This window comes from Dipteris shenzhenensis, chromosome 17 (assembly GCF_047967505.1).
Source record: "Dipteris shenzhenensis isolate YYH24624 ecotype China chromosome 17, Dip_SZ_1.0, whole genome shotgun sequence".
Taxonomy (NCBI): Eukaryota; Viridiplantae; Streptophyta; class Polypodiopsida; order Gleicheniales; family Dipteridaceae; genus Dipteris; species Dipteris shenzhenensis.
The window spans coordinates 46,428,414-46,446,649 of NC_141612.1; the positions used below are offsets into that span (position 1 = coordinate 46,428,414).

At 45.5% G+C, this 18,236-nt stretch overlaps 1 protein-coding gene across 4 annotated transcripts in view; it reads right to left on the bottom strand.

Annotated features, from left to right (window-relative positions):
* Nucleotides 1–2,711: 2,711 nt before the first annotated feature.
* The window catches only part of LOC147892191 (putative serine protease EDA2), a 37,924-nt gene continuing 22,399 nt past the window's right edge, over nucleotides 2,712–18,236 (bottom strand). For all 4 annotated transcript variants that reach the window (XM_087387911.1, XM_087387909.1, XM_087387908.1 and 1 more), the window contains 7 exons: nucleotides 7,766–7,837; nucleotides 7,533–7,644; nucleotides 7,289–7,385; nucleotides 3,389–3,483; nucleotides 3,215–3,289; nucleotides 3,028–3,111; nucleotides 2,712–2,821 (listed from right to left, as the gene is read on the bottom strand). In XM_087387911.1, the coding sequence (XP_087244037.1) occupies nucleotides 2,730–2,821; nucleotides 3,028–3,111; nucleotides 3,215–3,289; nucleotides 3,389–3,483; nucleotides 7,289–7,385; nucleotides 7,533–7,644; nucleotides 7,766–7,837 (627 nt within the window). In that variant the 3' untranslated portion in view covers nucleotides 2,712–2,729. The remainder of the gene's footprint in view (nucleotides 2,822–3,027; nucleotides 3,112–3,214; nucleotides 3,290–3,388; nucleotides 3,484–7,288; nucleotides 7,386–7,532; nucleotides 7,645–7,765; nucleotides 7,838–18,236) is intronic.

Consider the following 18,236-nt stretch of genomic DNA (forward strand, 5'->3'; position numbering starts at 1 on the left):
CTTGGAGGAATGCCTTCTCTAATCCCACCTTGAGCTCTCCTCTTTTCCACCGTGAGCTCTTCTTCTCCTAGCCAAGCCTCACCAACGTGGAGCTACCCATCTATGACATGATGCTGAGATTCTACCACGACTTGGAGCTGCCACATATCCTGCACTTTGCCCGCCATTGCTTAGCCAACTGAGCCGCCATTTTTCCTCCTCTTTCCACCTGCTTCTACTACTCCAAACCCCCTGCCTTTTCTGTGATTCTACCTCCACACTGCCCATGCAGCTCTAGATTTGCTACTCACACTACCCTCAGGATTGTTGTCAAGCTATTGCTCCTATGCCCACCATTCTGCTTCAAAGAGCCACCTCTTTCTGCCTACAGTTCGGCCTCTACTTAGTCACTTTTTTGCCCGCCATTAGTTCTGCCCGCCTATAGTTCTACCTGCCACTGTTCTCTACTCGCCATCATCTAAGACAATACCTCTTCCTCTACTACTGCCATCCATTGTGCTCACCATCTATAGTTGCTCCAATCCTTCCATCACTCTTCTTATCCCGCTATCTCTCCTAGCTGCCAGCTTTATCAAGTTCATTCACTATGGGTTCGATTTCCATAAACTTTCTACTTGTGGACAAATTCAAGGGGGAAGGATTCCCCACATGGCAAACAAAAGTGCAACTCCTTCTCATGAAGGAGAATGTTTGGGATGCCATCAAAGATGATGAAGGACTTGAGGAATCAATGGAGCCTCAAATACGCAAGATTTGGAAGCAACACGACTCAAGGGCCATCGCAATCATCGAGCTTTGCCTAGATGATTCATTGATTCATCATATCGACTTCAAGTTCATGGCTAAGGAGATTTGGGCATGCCTCGAGAATATATTTGGTAACAAATTCACCAACTCCAAGGTTTTTTTGAAAATGCAATTTTATAAGTTGAAAATGGAAGAGTGCGATACCTTGAGTGCACATATAGCAAAAATTCAATCTTTAGTTCAACAACTCTCCAACTTGAAGTGTTCCCTGGATGACGAGGACAAAATGACTATCCTCATGACGAGTATGGAAGGGATCTCTCGCTTTGAGAATGCCCTTGAAGTACTTCGAATTGCATTGACTATCTTTGAAAATATGGTGTCTCTTCTTCTTGAAAAGGATCGCCGCAACAAAGAATCTCCATCTTACTCATCGGATATTACACAAGCTCTTGCCTCCACCAGCAAATGGAGGGCCTAGGCCATCGCCTCCACCAACATGAGGAAACAAATTCAAACCGTTCAAGTGCACATATTGCAACAAGCTTGGTCACATAGAGGACAGGTGCTACCAGAAGCTTGCCCAACAATAATCGAAGGATCATGCCAGTTGGGTGGCATCCACCACCACTAGTGATGATGCAGACAAAGATGACCATTTGACACAGGATCATGCTCTCACTACTTAAATTCGACATGTCTATCTCCAACATCTAGAGGATGATGGAGATGATGATTCATGCACTTTTTGAGCATGATGTGTTTGGGCTCTCTGCCCTTGGGGTGTTTCCAAAAAATGAATGCAATAAATCATGTGTGTTGAGTCAAGAAAGGTACTCTGCCTTGGATAGTCCTCCTAAAATGATGTATTTCTTTTCTATTTTTGGTGTGTGGCTCCATGTTCCTCATTAGTCTTTGGAGCCAGGAGGGGATGTACTGTGGGAGCCATATGTTTTGGCTTTGATAGGTCTATTTGTTGGTGCATTGGTCTCCTAGACCTTTGAGTTGATCATGCATCCATGCATGATGAGCCTCTGAGCCATGCTAGATGAGCTTTCTATGTTATGCTCACTAGCCTCTAAGCCATGCTCACTTGCCTCTAAGATTGTGTGGGAACCATGTTTAGTTCTAGAGTAGTACTATACTACTTTATATCCTAGAGTGTCACGTGTCACTATGGGACTTATCCCATATACATTTGACACTTAGAGTGTGTGTGTGCCTATCCTATAAAGGCATTGTACTTTCTCATGTCAGATCACTCAAGCCTCAAGCCTTTCTTGGTGATGTAAGTACTTTACTTTGGTTCTACATTTCTTTCAAGCTTTCTCTCATTTCGTCCTCTATTCGTCCCCTAGTTCACAAAACCAATGAGCTCTTGAGATCAATGGTTTTTTCAGAAAAAAACATTTGAGGGTTGAAAATGACATAGACTTCACATTTTCACAAAACATTATGATATTTAACATAGAAGATTAGATTTCACAAAACAACTTGTTTCCCATCATGTCATTAAGATTGTAGTTGCTATAGCTCTCTCTCTCTCTCTCTCTCTCTCTCTCTCTCATTTCCTAAGTGACTCACTTCATTCATTCACTCATTTATCCATTCATTTATTTATTTTAAATCTCATATGCAATCCTTGATATCATAACCATGGGATATATAAAGAAATTGATAGACACTTTTTTGTATGGCACAAAATTATAGCATGATAGACCACCATTACTAAAATACATATGCAATCAGCCTAACCTCTTTGCCCATAAGGCTTGAGGGTTAAAACTCATCTAGTCATACTTGAAAGAGTGCTACTTTGACCATCTCGTGCAATTTGAAAGACAAATATTTAACTGAGTAAATTAGATTAGCAAAGGAGTAACTAGATTAGAGAGAGAGAGAGAGAGAGAGAGAGAGAGAGAGAGAAGTAACTAGATTAGCAAAGGAGTAACTAGATTAGCCAACTTTTATAATGCAAACTGTCAATCTTGGCCAAGCCAGAGCTTGATGTACTCAGTGATGAGTTTCCGAGCTTCATCTATGCTCTCCCGCGGCTCGCATAACCTCGCATCACCTGCATTCCATCATATTTCTGTCTTAGAAACGCTTGCAGCCCACAAGTGCAAGATTTTTGATGTCATTGCTAGAGCGGTTTCTAAGCGAAATCGAGGTTCGTAACACCTTATGCTCCATGCAACTGCATTCCTACCGGCTTCCTAGCTGTACCCATCAGTGCACCAGCTTCATAATTGGGACGGCTGTTACAAATCCACACTTTACCTTGAGGGTTGAATGGGAACTGCGGGCATCCGCTGAGGTCTACGCAATGGGCGCAATTTTTGCACTTGATCACAAAGGCTGGCTCTGCAAAGCCAGGCAGTCAACATCATTTCTAGTACACATGTGCTTGAATCGATTTACAGCTTATTACATAGAACTAGAATCAGGAAGCTAGCATTGGACTTACGGCCAGGAGACGAGACTTGTTTGGACGCGTGTCGCCACGGATCTTTAGATCCATTAGTGAAAAATATTCTGGAACCTGGTCAGCTTGAACGCTTGGATTAACACATTACCAATCTCAATGGAAGCAACAGAAGTATCACGCAAAACTCGGGGGGAAGAAACCTATTCAAACAACCTGCAATTCGGCTCCCACCGTAGTAAAGGTTTGTCACGCCTGCTTTGGGGCTTGTTCCTTTGCCAAAAATAAAGGCACACAGGTCCAAGTAGTACCTGAAAATAGACAAACCTTTGGATTTCACATGCAAATGTCCTGAATGCGTTGACTGCACAGGCAAATACACACATATCCCCTCATACACCAGCCCAGTGCCACCTCACAAAGACATTAAACGTGCGTGTGCAGCTTCCCGTTGTCTGTCCTCTCTGATAGACCCTGTGGAGAATAATTGCAGAGCTTGGTCCGGTCAAGGTAACACTTCAATATGCAGATTTATTTATTTGTCAGGGAAGCGAGTGATTCATTACAATGTGATTTCGCCTTTGTGAAGTACCAGACAAGCCTTGGGCAGTTTGCATTATAATAGATGAATGAGACACGTTTGTGTTCTAGGATGAGATTGACGAGGTATTGAGTATTCACTTGTGAGACATTTCACGAAGAGGCCTCTTTTACTAGACGTGACACATGACACACATACATGACACAATATTCTGGATAAGTTGTTCCTTCCCCAGCAGTCCATCTTATTGTTGGAGTACGAGAGCCTTATCCGAGTACAAAAGCGATTAAGGCATCTGAGTGTGTGCTTGCGTTTGTGCGATGTCGTATGCTGTGAGTTTGGTTGGTATGATGGAGAGATTTGTGGATCTGGAGATGTTCTCATCCATGATTATGTAACTTAGGCCACTTAAATGCTCATTTCAAATCAATAAAATGGCTCCGCATTCTCTCAACATCCTTCATCTCAGTAGTGTCTTTAGTAGCCTATTTCCAAGATACGATATTAGAGCGAGACTTTCTTGAGGCACCTACTATCTACAACCTTGCTCCTGCCGATTGAATTACCCATTTGCTCCAGCTCTTAGTCAACCGCTCTTGTTTCTCCCATCCAACTCAGGAGCTTGCTCTGGGTCTAGAGGAGCTTCTTCATCGTTGCAATGGCAACTCGCATTGCTTGTTAAAATCAAGGCATATAAATGTCCCATCCCTACTCGTCGAGCAGCCGACAGTCACATGCATCCCCCTCCCCTCCACGCTTAAGCAATGGTGGTGGAAGATTTCACGTGGGGGGGATGGTGGCATGGATGACGGAGGGAGGCCATGCCTTTTTTATTGACTGAGCCTCTCCAGCCTACAAGATCCAGGGCCAGCGAGTTCTCATGATAGAGGCAGATGACACGACACCTCCTTCCTGCATGCGCTCTTTGCTTTTGCCGAAGGATGGTGTTGGGAGTCGATGTCCATCATCCTGCCTGGAACATCTGAGTCATTCATTGTGGTCTTGTGATAGGAGGCCAACAAGTCCCTCTTTGACCGCTGAGAGGCGGGAGCATTTTTGCAAGGCTTGACATGTAGGTATCTTTTATATCATAATTGCGAGAGGTATTCGTTGGATGAATAGACCTCCACCCTAGTTCTTAGCCCCTAATCCATAGATCCCTAGGCAGTGAGCTGGGCTCTCTAGAAATAGGCTGGTTTTTCTCTGACAACCAATTGTTTCTCTTTCCCATGATCAACGCCTATGGATTACTGATTTGTCATGTTGGTTTTTCAAGAATCAATAGAAGTTCTTTCCAGGGGAAAGAAAGTCAAACTCTCTTATGGAACACAGTCTAGTGTCTTGCTTTCCATTTCATCACATACTTGTTCTATTTAAGTTCGATCTGCTTCAAAGGCTTGCATGGTGGGGCAGTACTTATTCCCTTTGAAGTGGAGTGCCATTGGTGGACCTGTTTATGTCCAACCTCCTTCAAAGGCTTGCAAGGTAGGGCAATATTCCTTTTGAATTGGAGGTGACCTCTTTTGGGATGCAAACGGTCAAAATTTTATACATAGGGCCCAAGGCTGCATCTCAGCATGCAAATGACCAATTTTATGTAGGGCCCGAGGCCGGTAAAATTTTGTAATATTAAAAATTGTAATTAATACAGAAACATATCCTCTCAACAAGTGCCACATGGTGAATCTGCTTAGACTATTGTAATCATTTTTTTTTAGTACATTGTGATTTTGTAGTAGAGTATACCACTGTTGGGGTGCTAAGGATTTCTAATATATCCTTGAACGCACGTGATAGTCTAGTTTTTAATATAAAATATGAGTGTCTCTGAGCAATCATATTTTTTGCTTTGTGTTAGTCTCTGTGCGATCATGAGAATGCTCTAAAAGACAAGTCTCCTCCCTGTCTGCTGCAAAACTCTAGAGAACCCCCCTTGCTTTGCCATACAGACCCTCAGCCCCTTCTAGCACCTCGAAAATTCCCTCCTTCCCAGCATGTGCTGTAGAGCACAATATCCCCCTCGCCACCCACTCGAAAGCATCCCAACCTGGCTGTGCCCTCTTCCCCCCCTCGCAATCCTCTCAAAGCTGCCCCCCTGCCTGTGGCATACAGACTGCACCATCTGCTCAAAACCACCCCTCCCTGGTTGTGCCATCCAGCCCTCCTTTCCCCCTTGCAATCCTCTCAAACCTTCCCCCTGCCTGTGCCATCCAACCCTCTTTCCTCCCTTACAATCCTCTCAAACTGGCCATACAGCCCCAGCCAGCACCCTCCCCTCCCCCCCCCACGGCTGGCCATACATTCCCAGCCAGCCCCCTCCCTTCTCTTAAATTCTCCCCCCTGGTGGCAGTATAGGCCAGCCCCCTCCACTCCACTCTCTCACTCCCCCTTCGCCCCCTGCCTCTTCTCTTCCCGGCCGTACAGAGCAGCCCTCCCCTTCCTTCACCAAAATTCGTGCACCCTTTTCCTCCCTTCACTCATATTCTCCCTCCCCCCTTCCCCCTTCTCTCAGATTCATGCACCTCCCTTACCCCTCCTCACTGCACCCCATCCTGCTACCCGTACAGCCCCCAGTTCCCCTTTCGTACTCCCTTCAACTCTCCCTCTAATATCTGCAGTACAGCCCTTTTCCCCCCTCGAATCCCCACCCATTCTCAGCCATTTTCCTTGCTGAATACCCTCCCTCAATCTCTATGGTCTCCCTCAAATTCCTCCATTATATGGGGTTTCAGACAGTTGGGCACTGCATTGTACTCTTCCATGGGACGTAACTATCTCAAACATAATAGGATCATGGAATCTGAGAGGTAAGCATAGGAGAGAGAAAAAGAAGGCTCAAGTGGGGAAATTCCAAATGAAGCGGGCAGCCTTGGGTAAAAAGATTCGTGAGCTGCAACAAGAAAAGGCGGAGCACGGTAAACATATATGGGAGCAACAGGTCAATACGACTCAAGAAAGTCATTATATTAGCCAAGGCAATTAGCCTTTGCTTCTAGAGTGATTTATGACACACATGGGAGCTATGCGAATGGCAGGGGCATTTTTTATAATATTTTTATGGGCGGCTTTAAAGTGAGCCAAGGATAGAGATCAAGACTTTGCTATACTTCTTTTGGAATTTGAGAAATCCTATCACAGAGTAGGTTGGGGCTTTCTAGAAGGTACTTTACTACATCTAGGCTTCTCAGACTCGTAGGTCAGAGATGCATCCTCACTTTACCAAACAGCCCATAGCCAGGTTCTTCTTAGGGGTGCTAGAGAAGACATATTGGATATTTCCAGATTTGTAGACCAGGAACATGGTGTCTTGATACCTGGAGTCTTTCCACTCATGTATTAGTTTTTCATACTTAATAGAAATCTCTTTTTGGGGGAAGAGCTACAATCGTTTTCAAAAGAAGTCTATTCAGGGGGGGCACAGAGAGAGAGAGAGAGAGAGAGAGAGAGAGAGAGCTTACAAATAGAGAGAGAGAGAGAGCTTACAAGTGTTTGCAAAGCAAAAATGCATTTTGTTACTCACTACAAAACAAAAGGTAGTAGTGTGGAGACCATGATTAGAGAGTCTAAGTATTTACTCTCTGTCCAACTGAGCAAATCGAATACTGTTGTTTGCAGGAGCAGTCTGAAGGAAGCCAAATTCTGTACAAAACTGATATGTCCATAATCGTGTGCCTGAAAGATCACGTTTGGGTGTCTGAGAGAGAGAGAGAGAGAGAGAGAGAGAGAGAGACTCCTTTCAAACATAATGTATTGCATGACTCAAAAAGATCTATCGAAAATGAGTGTGTGACTATACTAGAGCAGGGAGATATGGCTCACCACTGTCAGGACCAGCTTGAGAAGAAATTTTTATGTGTTCTCGGTCATATTCAAGAGGTTTGATACCAAAACTTCCATAAACAAAAGTTTTAACAAAATCCTGGTAAACACTCTATTTCAAAAACCAACAGAAAATGGTAATTAGTGGAAATCTCTGCTCACATGTAAACAGAGCATATGAAGGTACAGATGTACAAGTCATGTAAGTAATGTTTGAGAAATTTTATTTGTACCAAAACATTGTTTCCTGACTTGAAGGCTTCAACAAGTGGCCTGCATAAAACGTCATAAAAGCCATATTGTACCTGAGAATGTGGAACTATCAGCTTGTGAACATATCGCTTGTCAGAAAGAAAAATACACCTACTTGACACGTTTTGTATACTAAAATAGCTTAAATTTCCCTCATTCACAGTTGTAAGCAATCTGCACCATGTCATGTCAAGATATATAATTTTGAGGGTGCAGCTTAATCAGAACCATACAAGGTAAAATAGCTGAAATTTCCATGATTCTCAACTTTGATCAATCTGCGCTGTATTATGTCAAGATATATAATTTTAAGGGGTGTAGGTTATTCAGAACCATATAAAAGTCTCCCCTGCAATAGCTCCCCGTCGCCTCCCCCTTGCTGCCTCGGAAGCCTCCCTCGCTGCCTGTCTCTCTCCCCCCTGCTGCCCGCTGTCCCTTCCCTGCCCATCTATTCCCTGCTCCCTTGTCCCCTCTCCCCTTGCTTCCCTCCCCCCCACACCCCCCCGTTGTCCTGCGCTGCTTCTACCCCCCCACTGCCCTCACCTGCCTCCCCCCCCCTCATCTCACTGCTCAATTCTACCCCCTCCTACTATTACAGGCATCCACAGCCCGTGGCCATGCTGGCTGACTGCCAGCACAGTAGCCATGTAGGCAGCCACATGGGCTGCTGTACAGCCCAGTGCAGACGTAGTTACAGGAGCAAGTGATGGCATCAGCACTGATATAAGCAGTCAGTGCTGACTGCCACGTCAGCAGACAGGGTTGGGGCTAGCAGAGCCAGGGCAGGGGTCAGTGTAGGTCGATGCAGTAGCAGCCAGTTGGCTTCCCAATCGGTTGATCTAGGGGCCCAAGTGGGCCTATAAAAGACAGCCCCTTGGCCCTCATTCTTCATCCACTCTTTGGGTCTTTCAGAGGCATAGTTCAGCAGCTCCTGAAGCCAGGATCAGTGCAGTACATTCCACAGCAGCAGACCAACAATACAGTTGTATTCAGCCCTTTGGGCATTCATTCGTTTAGCTATATATTCCTCTTCGGAGGCCTGCTATATTTTCTCCCTCTGATTCTCTCACTCACATCCATAGCATCTCGTGTATTGAGTGCATCCTTCTTGTAGTTTAATGAGCAGGAGAGAGAGTGAGTCAGTCTATCTCTATCTACATTGTTATCAGAGCTTCAGCTTTCTTTCCTGAGATAGGGAGGGTCAGTTTAGGGACAGTGCCACTGGTTTATGGTCTAGACGAGATCCGGGAAGGACACCATGAGCACTAATGAGCAGTCCAAGACAAGAGGGAAGAGGGATCAGATATCCGACCCCTACCACCACAGAATCCTGCAGATACTTCCATGTCTTCCATGACGGCCTTGCAGACTATGATGCAGATGCAAAAATAGCAGTCCGAGGCGCTCTTCACCTGCATGACCCAGCTTCAGGAAATGTGGAAAGAACATGAGCAAGCCGCCAAAGAGCGTGAGAGGGCAGCTCGGGAGGCAAAACAAGAATGCGATTGAGAGGCTTCAGAGCCAAGGAGCTCTGGGACTGCGAGGCTCAAGAGGCCAGGGTACTCAGGGAATGTACTGCTCGAAAAGAGGGAAGAACGGGATTGGCATCTCCTCATTTCTCTACTCCAACCATCGGAAGAGGAGGAGAGACTCTCCCCGCCAGTCAAGCCTTTTTTGGGGAAGCTCAACTTTACGTGGTTTGATGGTAAGGAAAAACCCTTAGTATTGACTTCGTGGATCAATCAGTTCAAAAGTAATTTTTCAGTGGTGCCTACGAACGACGATGAGTGGCGCATCCATGCACCTTATAGGCGAGGCTGTCACAAGGTGGCTCAACTGGTAGAAGGACCACTATGATGTAGATGAGGAGACACCTCTTTATAGGTGGACGGAATTCGTGAAAGATTTTCGATCATGGTTCCTGCCGCCCCAGTACTACTACTGGTGCATCTACACTCGTTGATGCTTTTGTATTGATAGAGTTGGGGCTTCACTCTTGCTTTTGCGATGGTGTACATTTAGGCTTAGGGCAAGCATGGATGGGCTGTTGATTGTTCTGGCGAGACTTGGGTACCCATATATAAGAGTTGCCAAGGTAATATCCCTAGGCCTTGAGTAGTCTTGTGGGAACCCATTGGTGATGTACCTTCCTTGTTGGATGGTGTTGTCTTCTTCTTTGATGTTGAGGTTTGTTGTTTATATGAGGGGGTAGCTGGCGATGGTGAGGCTACGCCATGAGAACACGGAGATGGTGAATCATTATGCCAATATATTCGCTCAGGTATTTGTATAGTTGCAACTGGAGGAAACTCAGAAACTGAGTAAGTTCCTTCATCGACTGCGGTCAGACATCCAATGGTATGTCCGTGGTTTTCGGCCACGGCACTATGAGTGTGCATATGAGCTTGCTCAAAACTTTGAGCTTGCAATGAAGGGGGATAGGGGCTGAATTGGTGAAGGCTAGCAGGAGAGGGGGAAGAGGAGAGGGGAGAAGGAGGAGAGAGAAAGAAATGAGGGAAAGGGGGTAGAGGGAGAGGAAGAGGGAGAGAAGGAGTGAGGGGAAGAGAGATAGGGAGAGACGAGTGTAGTTAGCACGTTGGAGGAAGGAGGTGGGAGTAGATAGGATTAGATGTGACATCAAAAAGTACATAGTAGGGGGTGGATGGGGACTTATATAGTCCCTCCACATTTTCCACCTAAAGGGCCTCAAAAGGACCTCTAACTTGGCCCCTTTTCAACTTCATTATAGCCATCCCTTCCCATAGAATTTTGCCCTTAAAAATTCACAGCATGGTTGTCCAAAAAGTGCAGCAAACAACTACTAATCAATCCACTAGGAGATAGGGGTCGTCCTGGACAATGCCATTAATTTTCATCCTCAGGTAGTCCCCGCTACTTGATAAGATACTCTATGTAGGCCTTGTTTCGGAGTACATGGTCTCTGAAACCCACGATGCGCTGCGGGACATATGTGGCCCTCTTCATCCATAGGTGGCAACTCAAGAAGAACATGGACATGCTGTCCAACATGTGGTTTCAGCAAAGATACATGGAAACCATCATGGATCGTGGAGATACTTGGTAGCTCCAACTGATATGCTACCTCTCCCACCTTGCGGATGATCTTGTAAGGACCGTAATACCTAAGAGCAAGCTTTGTGTTGGTATTACCTTTCAGCGAGGCATAATGGTTCTTATGGAGACGCAAATGCACATAATCTCCCTCTTTGAAAGACAAATATCTCTTGCATTCATCGGCATATTTCTTCTGCTTGGCTTGGGCATCCTGCATATTCTTTTTTGCCAACTGCAGAGGGGCATCCATCCTCTCCAAGTCATTCTGTGCTTGCTGATTTTTCACAGCCATGTTAGCAATTGAAGAAGGCATCCCGACCTTGCATCCGTACATTGCCTCAAACGGGCTCATGCCAATGGAGAGGTGCTTGGTACTGTTGTAGCAAAATTCAGCAATTGCCAACCATTTATCCCAAGACTTCATGAGTATCATGACAAAAGTGCCTCAAATATTCCTCCACCCATTTGTTCACCCTTTCTGATTGTCCATCGGTCAAGCAGTGCTAGGTGTGAGTAAAGTATCCACTGTTGTAAATATCTCCTGCCAAAAGTGACCCATAAATTTTGCATTTCTGTCACTGACAATTTCTTGAGGGAAACCATGATGCTTAAAGACATACTCAATGAATTGCCAAGCAACTTGTGATGCTGAATACCGGGTCTTAGTGGGTATGAAATGGGCCTGTTTTGTCATTCTATCCACCACAACAAAGATGTTGTCCCATCCCCTCTCTGTAGAAGGCAATCTTATGATGAAATCCATTGCTATGTGCATCTATTTGCCCTCTGGAATGGGTAATGGCTGCATGAGACCTATGGGTAATTTGCTGTCCACTGTATTTTGTTGGCAAGGCAAGCATTCAGCCACATATTTAACCACATCTCTCCACGTGCCTTCCCAAGTAAAGCTTTGCTTGATTCTTTCATAAGTTTTAGTGATACCCGCATGTCCAGCTATGGGAGAGGAGTGCATTTCTTGCAAAACCAACTAGCGGTACTTTGAGTCTGGCACTAAATAAATCCTATCTTGGCACCACAACAGCCCATTATGCAATTTGAAATCCGGATGACCTTGACTAGAAGGCTTTTGCAAATTTGAAAGTATGGGAGCTGCCTTAGAATTCTGCATATACTCTTCCTGAGTGCCATGTCCACTCCTGATATATGGTAGAGATAGCAGACAAATTGCAAGCCCACATCTTGGACAAGGCATCTGCAACCACATTTTCCTTCCCCTTTCTGTACTCAATGTCAAAATCATAGGATTGGACTACAGCCAACCACCTCTTCTGCTTATATGACAAATTTGGCTGGGTGAGGAAGAATCTAAGTGTCTTATGATCTGTTTTCACCTTAATTTAACTTTCGTACAGATAGTGGTGCCATTTCTTGAAAGCATGCAAGATAGCCAGCGTCTCCTAATCATAAACATGGTAATTGAGTTCTTTGGCATCAAACTTCCAGTTTTCAAAGGCTATTACCCCGTGTTCCTGCCTTAGAACATCTCCCAATCCTTTGCCATTGGCATCTGCCTCCACAATGAAAGGACGTGAAAAATTAGGGCATACCAAGACAGGTGCATGAGAGCAAATTTCAGGTCTTCAAAGCTGCATTGTGCTTCCTTTGACCACCGAAAAGCATCCTTCTTCAAGAGATCAGTAAGAGGAGCTGCCCTCTTGGCAAATTTGCAAATAAAGTGCTTGTAGAAGAAAGCAAGACCTAAAAATCATCTCAACTGGGTGGGATTTGGTGGCTGTGGCCAATCTTTGATGCATTTCACCTTTGCAGGATCCACCCGAATGCCACATCTACTCACAATATGTCCCAAGTACTCAACCTCCTTTGCCATAAAAGTGCATTTGCTGGCTTTTGCATAAAGCTGATGCATCGTCAAAATTTCCAGGACTTGCTTCACATGCTTAATGTGCTTTTGTCTATCCTTTCTGTAAATGAGGATATCATCAAAGAAAACTAGCACACATCTGAAAAGAAGTGGCTGCAATATCTTGTTCATCAATGCCTGGAAAGTGGCCGGTGCATTAGTCAATCCCAAAGGCATCACCTTGAATTCATACCAGGCCCGTTCTGTGCGGAAGGCCATCTTGTGCTCATCTCCTTCTTTCACTCTGATTTGATGGTAACTAGACCTCAAATCTATCTTCGTGAAAAACTGAGCACCCTTAAGTTCATCCAACGAGTCATGTATCCTGGGGATTGGAAACATGTTCTTGATAGTGGCCTTATTTAGATCCCTGTAATCAATGCACATGCGGTACGATCCATCCTTCTTCTTCAGTAGAAGCACCGGAGAGGCAAAAGGAGAAGTTCTATGAGAGATGAAGCTCTTCTCAAGCAATTCCCACACTTGTACTGCCACTTCCTCCTGCTCAACCTTAGAGAGACGGTATGGGGCTTTGTTTATGGGCTTACTGCCAGGCTCTAGAACAATGGTATGATCCACATTCCTCTTTGGAGGCAATTGGGATGGCATATCAGCAAATACATCAGCAAACTTCGATAGCAACTATTGCATATCACAATCCTCAACATAGGGAATGCTACCCCCATGAGATACTGACACATTCAATGCGTAGAGGGCATGCTCCTTCCTGAGCTCTCTGGCCAACTGCCTTGCTGAAATGACCTGCAATTTAGGAGTGGCAATGCCATGCAATGCTACAGTTCTACCCTTGTGGACAAAGCTGAGTGATAGGGCATTTAAATCCGTGTTGATTTTACCCAAAGATTTTAGCCAATTGCAGCCCCTAGGACAACATCTATTGGGCTCATATCTAGTGCCAAGAGATCCCCAACAAATTCATAATCCTCAAAGAGCTTGATCCTTGCATCTTGGCAACAAAATTTACCGACCAAATACTGTCCATTTGCCACCTCTACTCTCAGCTCATGATCAATCTCAGTAGCAATCAGGCCCACCTTCTGTATGGTCTTAGAATTGATGAAACTATGAGTGCTACCGCTGTCCACAAGCATGTGAATAGTCCTGCCATTAATTTACCCTTTCGATATGATAGTTTCAGCACTTTGAGCACCCATCAAGGCATGAAAAGAGAGAGCATAAATTGTTTGCTGCACATCCCAATAGATCTCCTCGTCCATAGGAGCATTTCCAATTGTATCCTCTCGTGTAAGGAAAGTGAGTGATAGGGCATTTAAATCCGTGTTGATTTTACCCAAAGATTTTAGCCAATTGCAGCCCCTAGGACAACATCTATTGGGCCCATATCTAGTGCCAAGAGATCCCCAACAAATTCATAATCCTCAAAGAGCTTGATCCTTGCATCTTGGCAACAAAATTTACCGACCAAATACTGTCCATTTGCCACCTCTACTCTCAGCTCATGATCAATCTCAGTAGCAATCAGGCCCACCTTCGTATGGTCTTAGAATTGATGAAACTATGAGTGCTACCGCTGTCCACAAGCATGTGAACAGTCCTGCCATTAATTTACCCTTTCGATATGATAGTTTCAGCACTTTTAGCACCCATCAAGGCATGAAAAGAAATAGCATAAATTGTTTGCTGCGCATCCCAATAGATCTCCTCCTCGTCCATAGGAGCATTTCCAATTGTATCCTCTCGCGTAAGGGAAGGCATAGCAACCTGATGCTCCACATGAAAGACTTTAGGCCAACGGCCTCGCATGTTGTAGTACATGTGGATTTAGTGTCATCGGATTCTTTACCATGCATATTATGTTCATTAGCACCACCAGGATCAAAGGGAAAATCAGCCCCTTCGTGGCTCCAACATCTGGAGCTTCTTCCATGACGTGTGCACCCTCTAAATCATCATGAGTGGCATCCAAAGTCTCTAAAGCATCGATTAAATCCTCATCATCTGATATCTCAATAATCATGCTGAGTTTTGCAGTACCAATGTTAACGCATTTTGCAAACTTCTCAATGCTCAAGAGTCCACTTCTCACCATACTTAAAGCATAAGTTTGCCTACTTTCTGCTGTCCATAATAGCCCTGGTGTGTTGTTTAAATTATGAATTTTCATTTCCAACACTTGGCTTAGCTCCGGGCTTAGCATAAAATGCCCTGTATGGCTTAGCATATGGCATCTTGTTGCTTGTGATGGTGGGAAACCTCAGAAAAGGTGTTGCTGCTGATTTTCTTTCATGCCAATCAATCACCTTAGGTTTCTTCTCAGCCTCATTTGTATTCCCATATGCGCTGCCCGTTGTCATCTTATACTTGCTGGCATATATGGGCGCAAATACCTCTACCAATTGGGTTGCATGCTCAATTGTTTGAGGGTTATGTGCCTTAACATCTGCAGCGAGAGAAGGCCTCAATCCCTGGATGAAACATAGCAACTTCCCTCTCTCAGATACGTCATGTACAAACAAGGAAAGTCTCAAAAAACGCTGCAAGTACTCTTGGACAGTACTAGTCTGTGATAATGCATAGAATTCAGCCAGATATTGCTCCAGTATGAGCGGGGATACAAATGTGGTGATCATCAACTCCTTGAACTCTTTCCATGTGGCTGGCCTCTGAGGCGAGTCCCTCATATAACGCCACCAAGTATGTGCATAGTCCTGCATGTGCATACTCGCAAAGATTATGCGATCCTCATCCTACTTTGGGTAGTAGCGGAAATAATCTTCCAACTTCGTAAGCCACTCCTCCAGCTCATTAGGTGTGCTAGTGTCCCCCTTGCACTGTGAGTTTGTCCTTGATATCCTTGGCTGCATAATTCTTGTGTGTATAACCTCCGGAAGTGCGGGCATCATCATGCTTGAGGTTCACATAATCGGAGGAGGACATCTCAAGTTTGATGGCCTTAGGTAGGGCCTTTTATGAATGGAAAGAATCTGCCAGCATGTCATCAAAAGTGGCTTGCTGCGCACCACTAACCCCTTGCTACATAGTAGCTGCTGCCATCTGATGCACTGGCTCCGTCTGGCTATATGTTCTCGTTGGCAGAGCGATAGGTGCATGAACCCCTAGCTAGGTCTCTCTGCCAAATGCATCGCTCCAGAATGATGGCCTACCAAAGGGAGAGGACTAACCTCTCTCCCAGGGGTGTGGGCTGCCATATAACCCAAGCCAACTCTAGGCATATTCGCTGGTATGGTGAAAGGAGCACTAACCAAATGCACACCAACAGGTCGGCCCAAAAGAGACGGATTAGCCTGCATAGATGCAGAAAGTTGTGAGCCAAAAGATGGCCTGACATCTTGCAAGAAAGTGCTTTGTGGCACAAAAAATGCATCATCTAAGGGAGCGGACAAAACATCCTGACTGCCTGAGTGGTCCCCTTGTTGGGGTGCGGGCTGCTTACCCTTATCCTGCATAGCAATGGCAGATGTGATCTACTGACCAATCTGCTGTCCCATTTGGGGAAGAGCGCTATCCTGCATAACCATGGCTGTGGTAAGCTGCTGGCTGAACTCCTGTCCTATCTTGCGAAAAGCACCCTGGAGCATAGAGGAGAGGGCATCCAGAAACTGTCTGTGCTGCCTGCGCTTCCCGGGATGCAAGAGAGAGAGGCTGAGTGGAAGGAACCTTTGTACCACCAGTGAATGTAGCCACTGTGGCAAGCACTTGCTCATACTGAGGAGCCTCATCACTGTCATGCAATATATCACTAGGGACACGCTTCGGTTGCATGGTGACTGGCCTTGGAGAGAGGAGCTGAATGTAGGCGAGGAGAAATGAATAGCAAATCCCTTTTGTAATGAGCACCTGAGATAGTGTGGGGAAACACGAGAAGGTCGATGGAGAGGCTCGGGAGAAAGGTCGTGAAAGAAGCTTCGTAATGGGGCCCGAATGAGCCTATGGAAAGTCCCTCAAAGAGACTGTAAAATTCTAGGGTGGGGTGGGGGGGGAGAGGTCCCCTAAGTCATCTAGGACACTTACGACTCCTAACCTAAAGACTGGAAAGACAGTGAGGACATTGACCTACGGTAACCCAACTTGACCATTTAACCCTAGTTAGCACTAACCTAACCTAGCCCAACTAACTAAACCTAAACCTAACCAAACTAACCCAACCCACTAACTAGTTAGACCTAACTAGACCTAAACCACACCCTAACTACTAGCCTAACCAACCAATTAACTAAACCTAATGAGCCAAACTGACCTACCTTAGTCAGAACCTTAGACAGGTCTAAGGTGAAATTAAAGCGGACGACGGCATCGTGGTAGCGGCATAGGCGCAACAAGGGTCAAGGACCCAAACACATCAACATTAAGAAGCCCCCGGATTCCACTGCTCTTGATGGTGAGAAGAAATCTAGCACGGGGCAGCAGAAGAAAAACTGGACGGCAAAAGACAACAATGGCCATGGAGGGCACTTGGATTCAGCGACCTGAGCTATCTATGCCAAAGAGAACCGCTGCTTCTTTTGCGATCAACAGGGGCACAAGAAGAAGGATTGCTTGCATTTTAAGAGGCTTCAGGCAGATGGAGCCATGTCAGGTGGTTCTTCCACAGCTTTGACTCCAGCCAAGACTAACTTAGTGGTTATAGAGGAGATCTAAGATCAGTAGGAGGGGGACTCTCAACAGTTTTCCACTAAGTTCTAGTTCTATGGTCAGATCGGCAGCTAGAAAGTCCTCATTCTTGCAGATTCAGGACATACCATGGACGTTATTTCTATCAAGGCCACTCAACGAGCAGGTTTCCGCATTCATAGGACAACATGTGGGGATCAAGAAGGTGGCCTCATCAGCCACTCTGAAGATAGGAGGATAGGTAGATACCCATAGTTTCAGGGCCGCACCCACTCAAGTTGCGGGCATCATCTTGGGAGCCTGATGGCGGCACCACTTCCAAGTTCATCCGAACTATCAAAACCCTCAAAATTCTAGATTACGGGGGTAAGTTCATCTCTTGGCTCAAGAATACTTTGCCTCGCCCTTTGATTTCCGCAATCCAAATGGCACACGAGATTCGCAAGGGAGGTGAGGCATACATAGTCTATGTCAACTCAACCAATACATAAGTTCTAGCTAGGACCCCTGTACAGGAAGCTTTGCTTCAGCAGCACCAGGACAATTTTCTCACATCGAGCCTTCCTCCAGCTTTACCACCGAGCCGGCCAAAGGACCGTCTATTCAGCTCGTTCGTGGATCATCGCCCCCAGCAAGCATCCTTACCGTTTCAGCAAGACGATGGAGGAGGAGCTTGAGTAGTACTTAGAGGAGTTGCTACGAAGTGGCTTCATCCGCCCCAGTAATTCACCGTATGGAGCTCTGATCTTTTTCGTCAAGAAGGACAAATCAACTCAAATGTGTGTGGATTACCGCGCATTGAACAAGCTGACCGTCAAGAGCAGGTTCTCCATACCAAGGATCGACTACATCTTTGAGCACTTGAGCGGAGGCAAGATGTT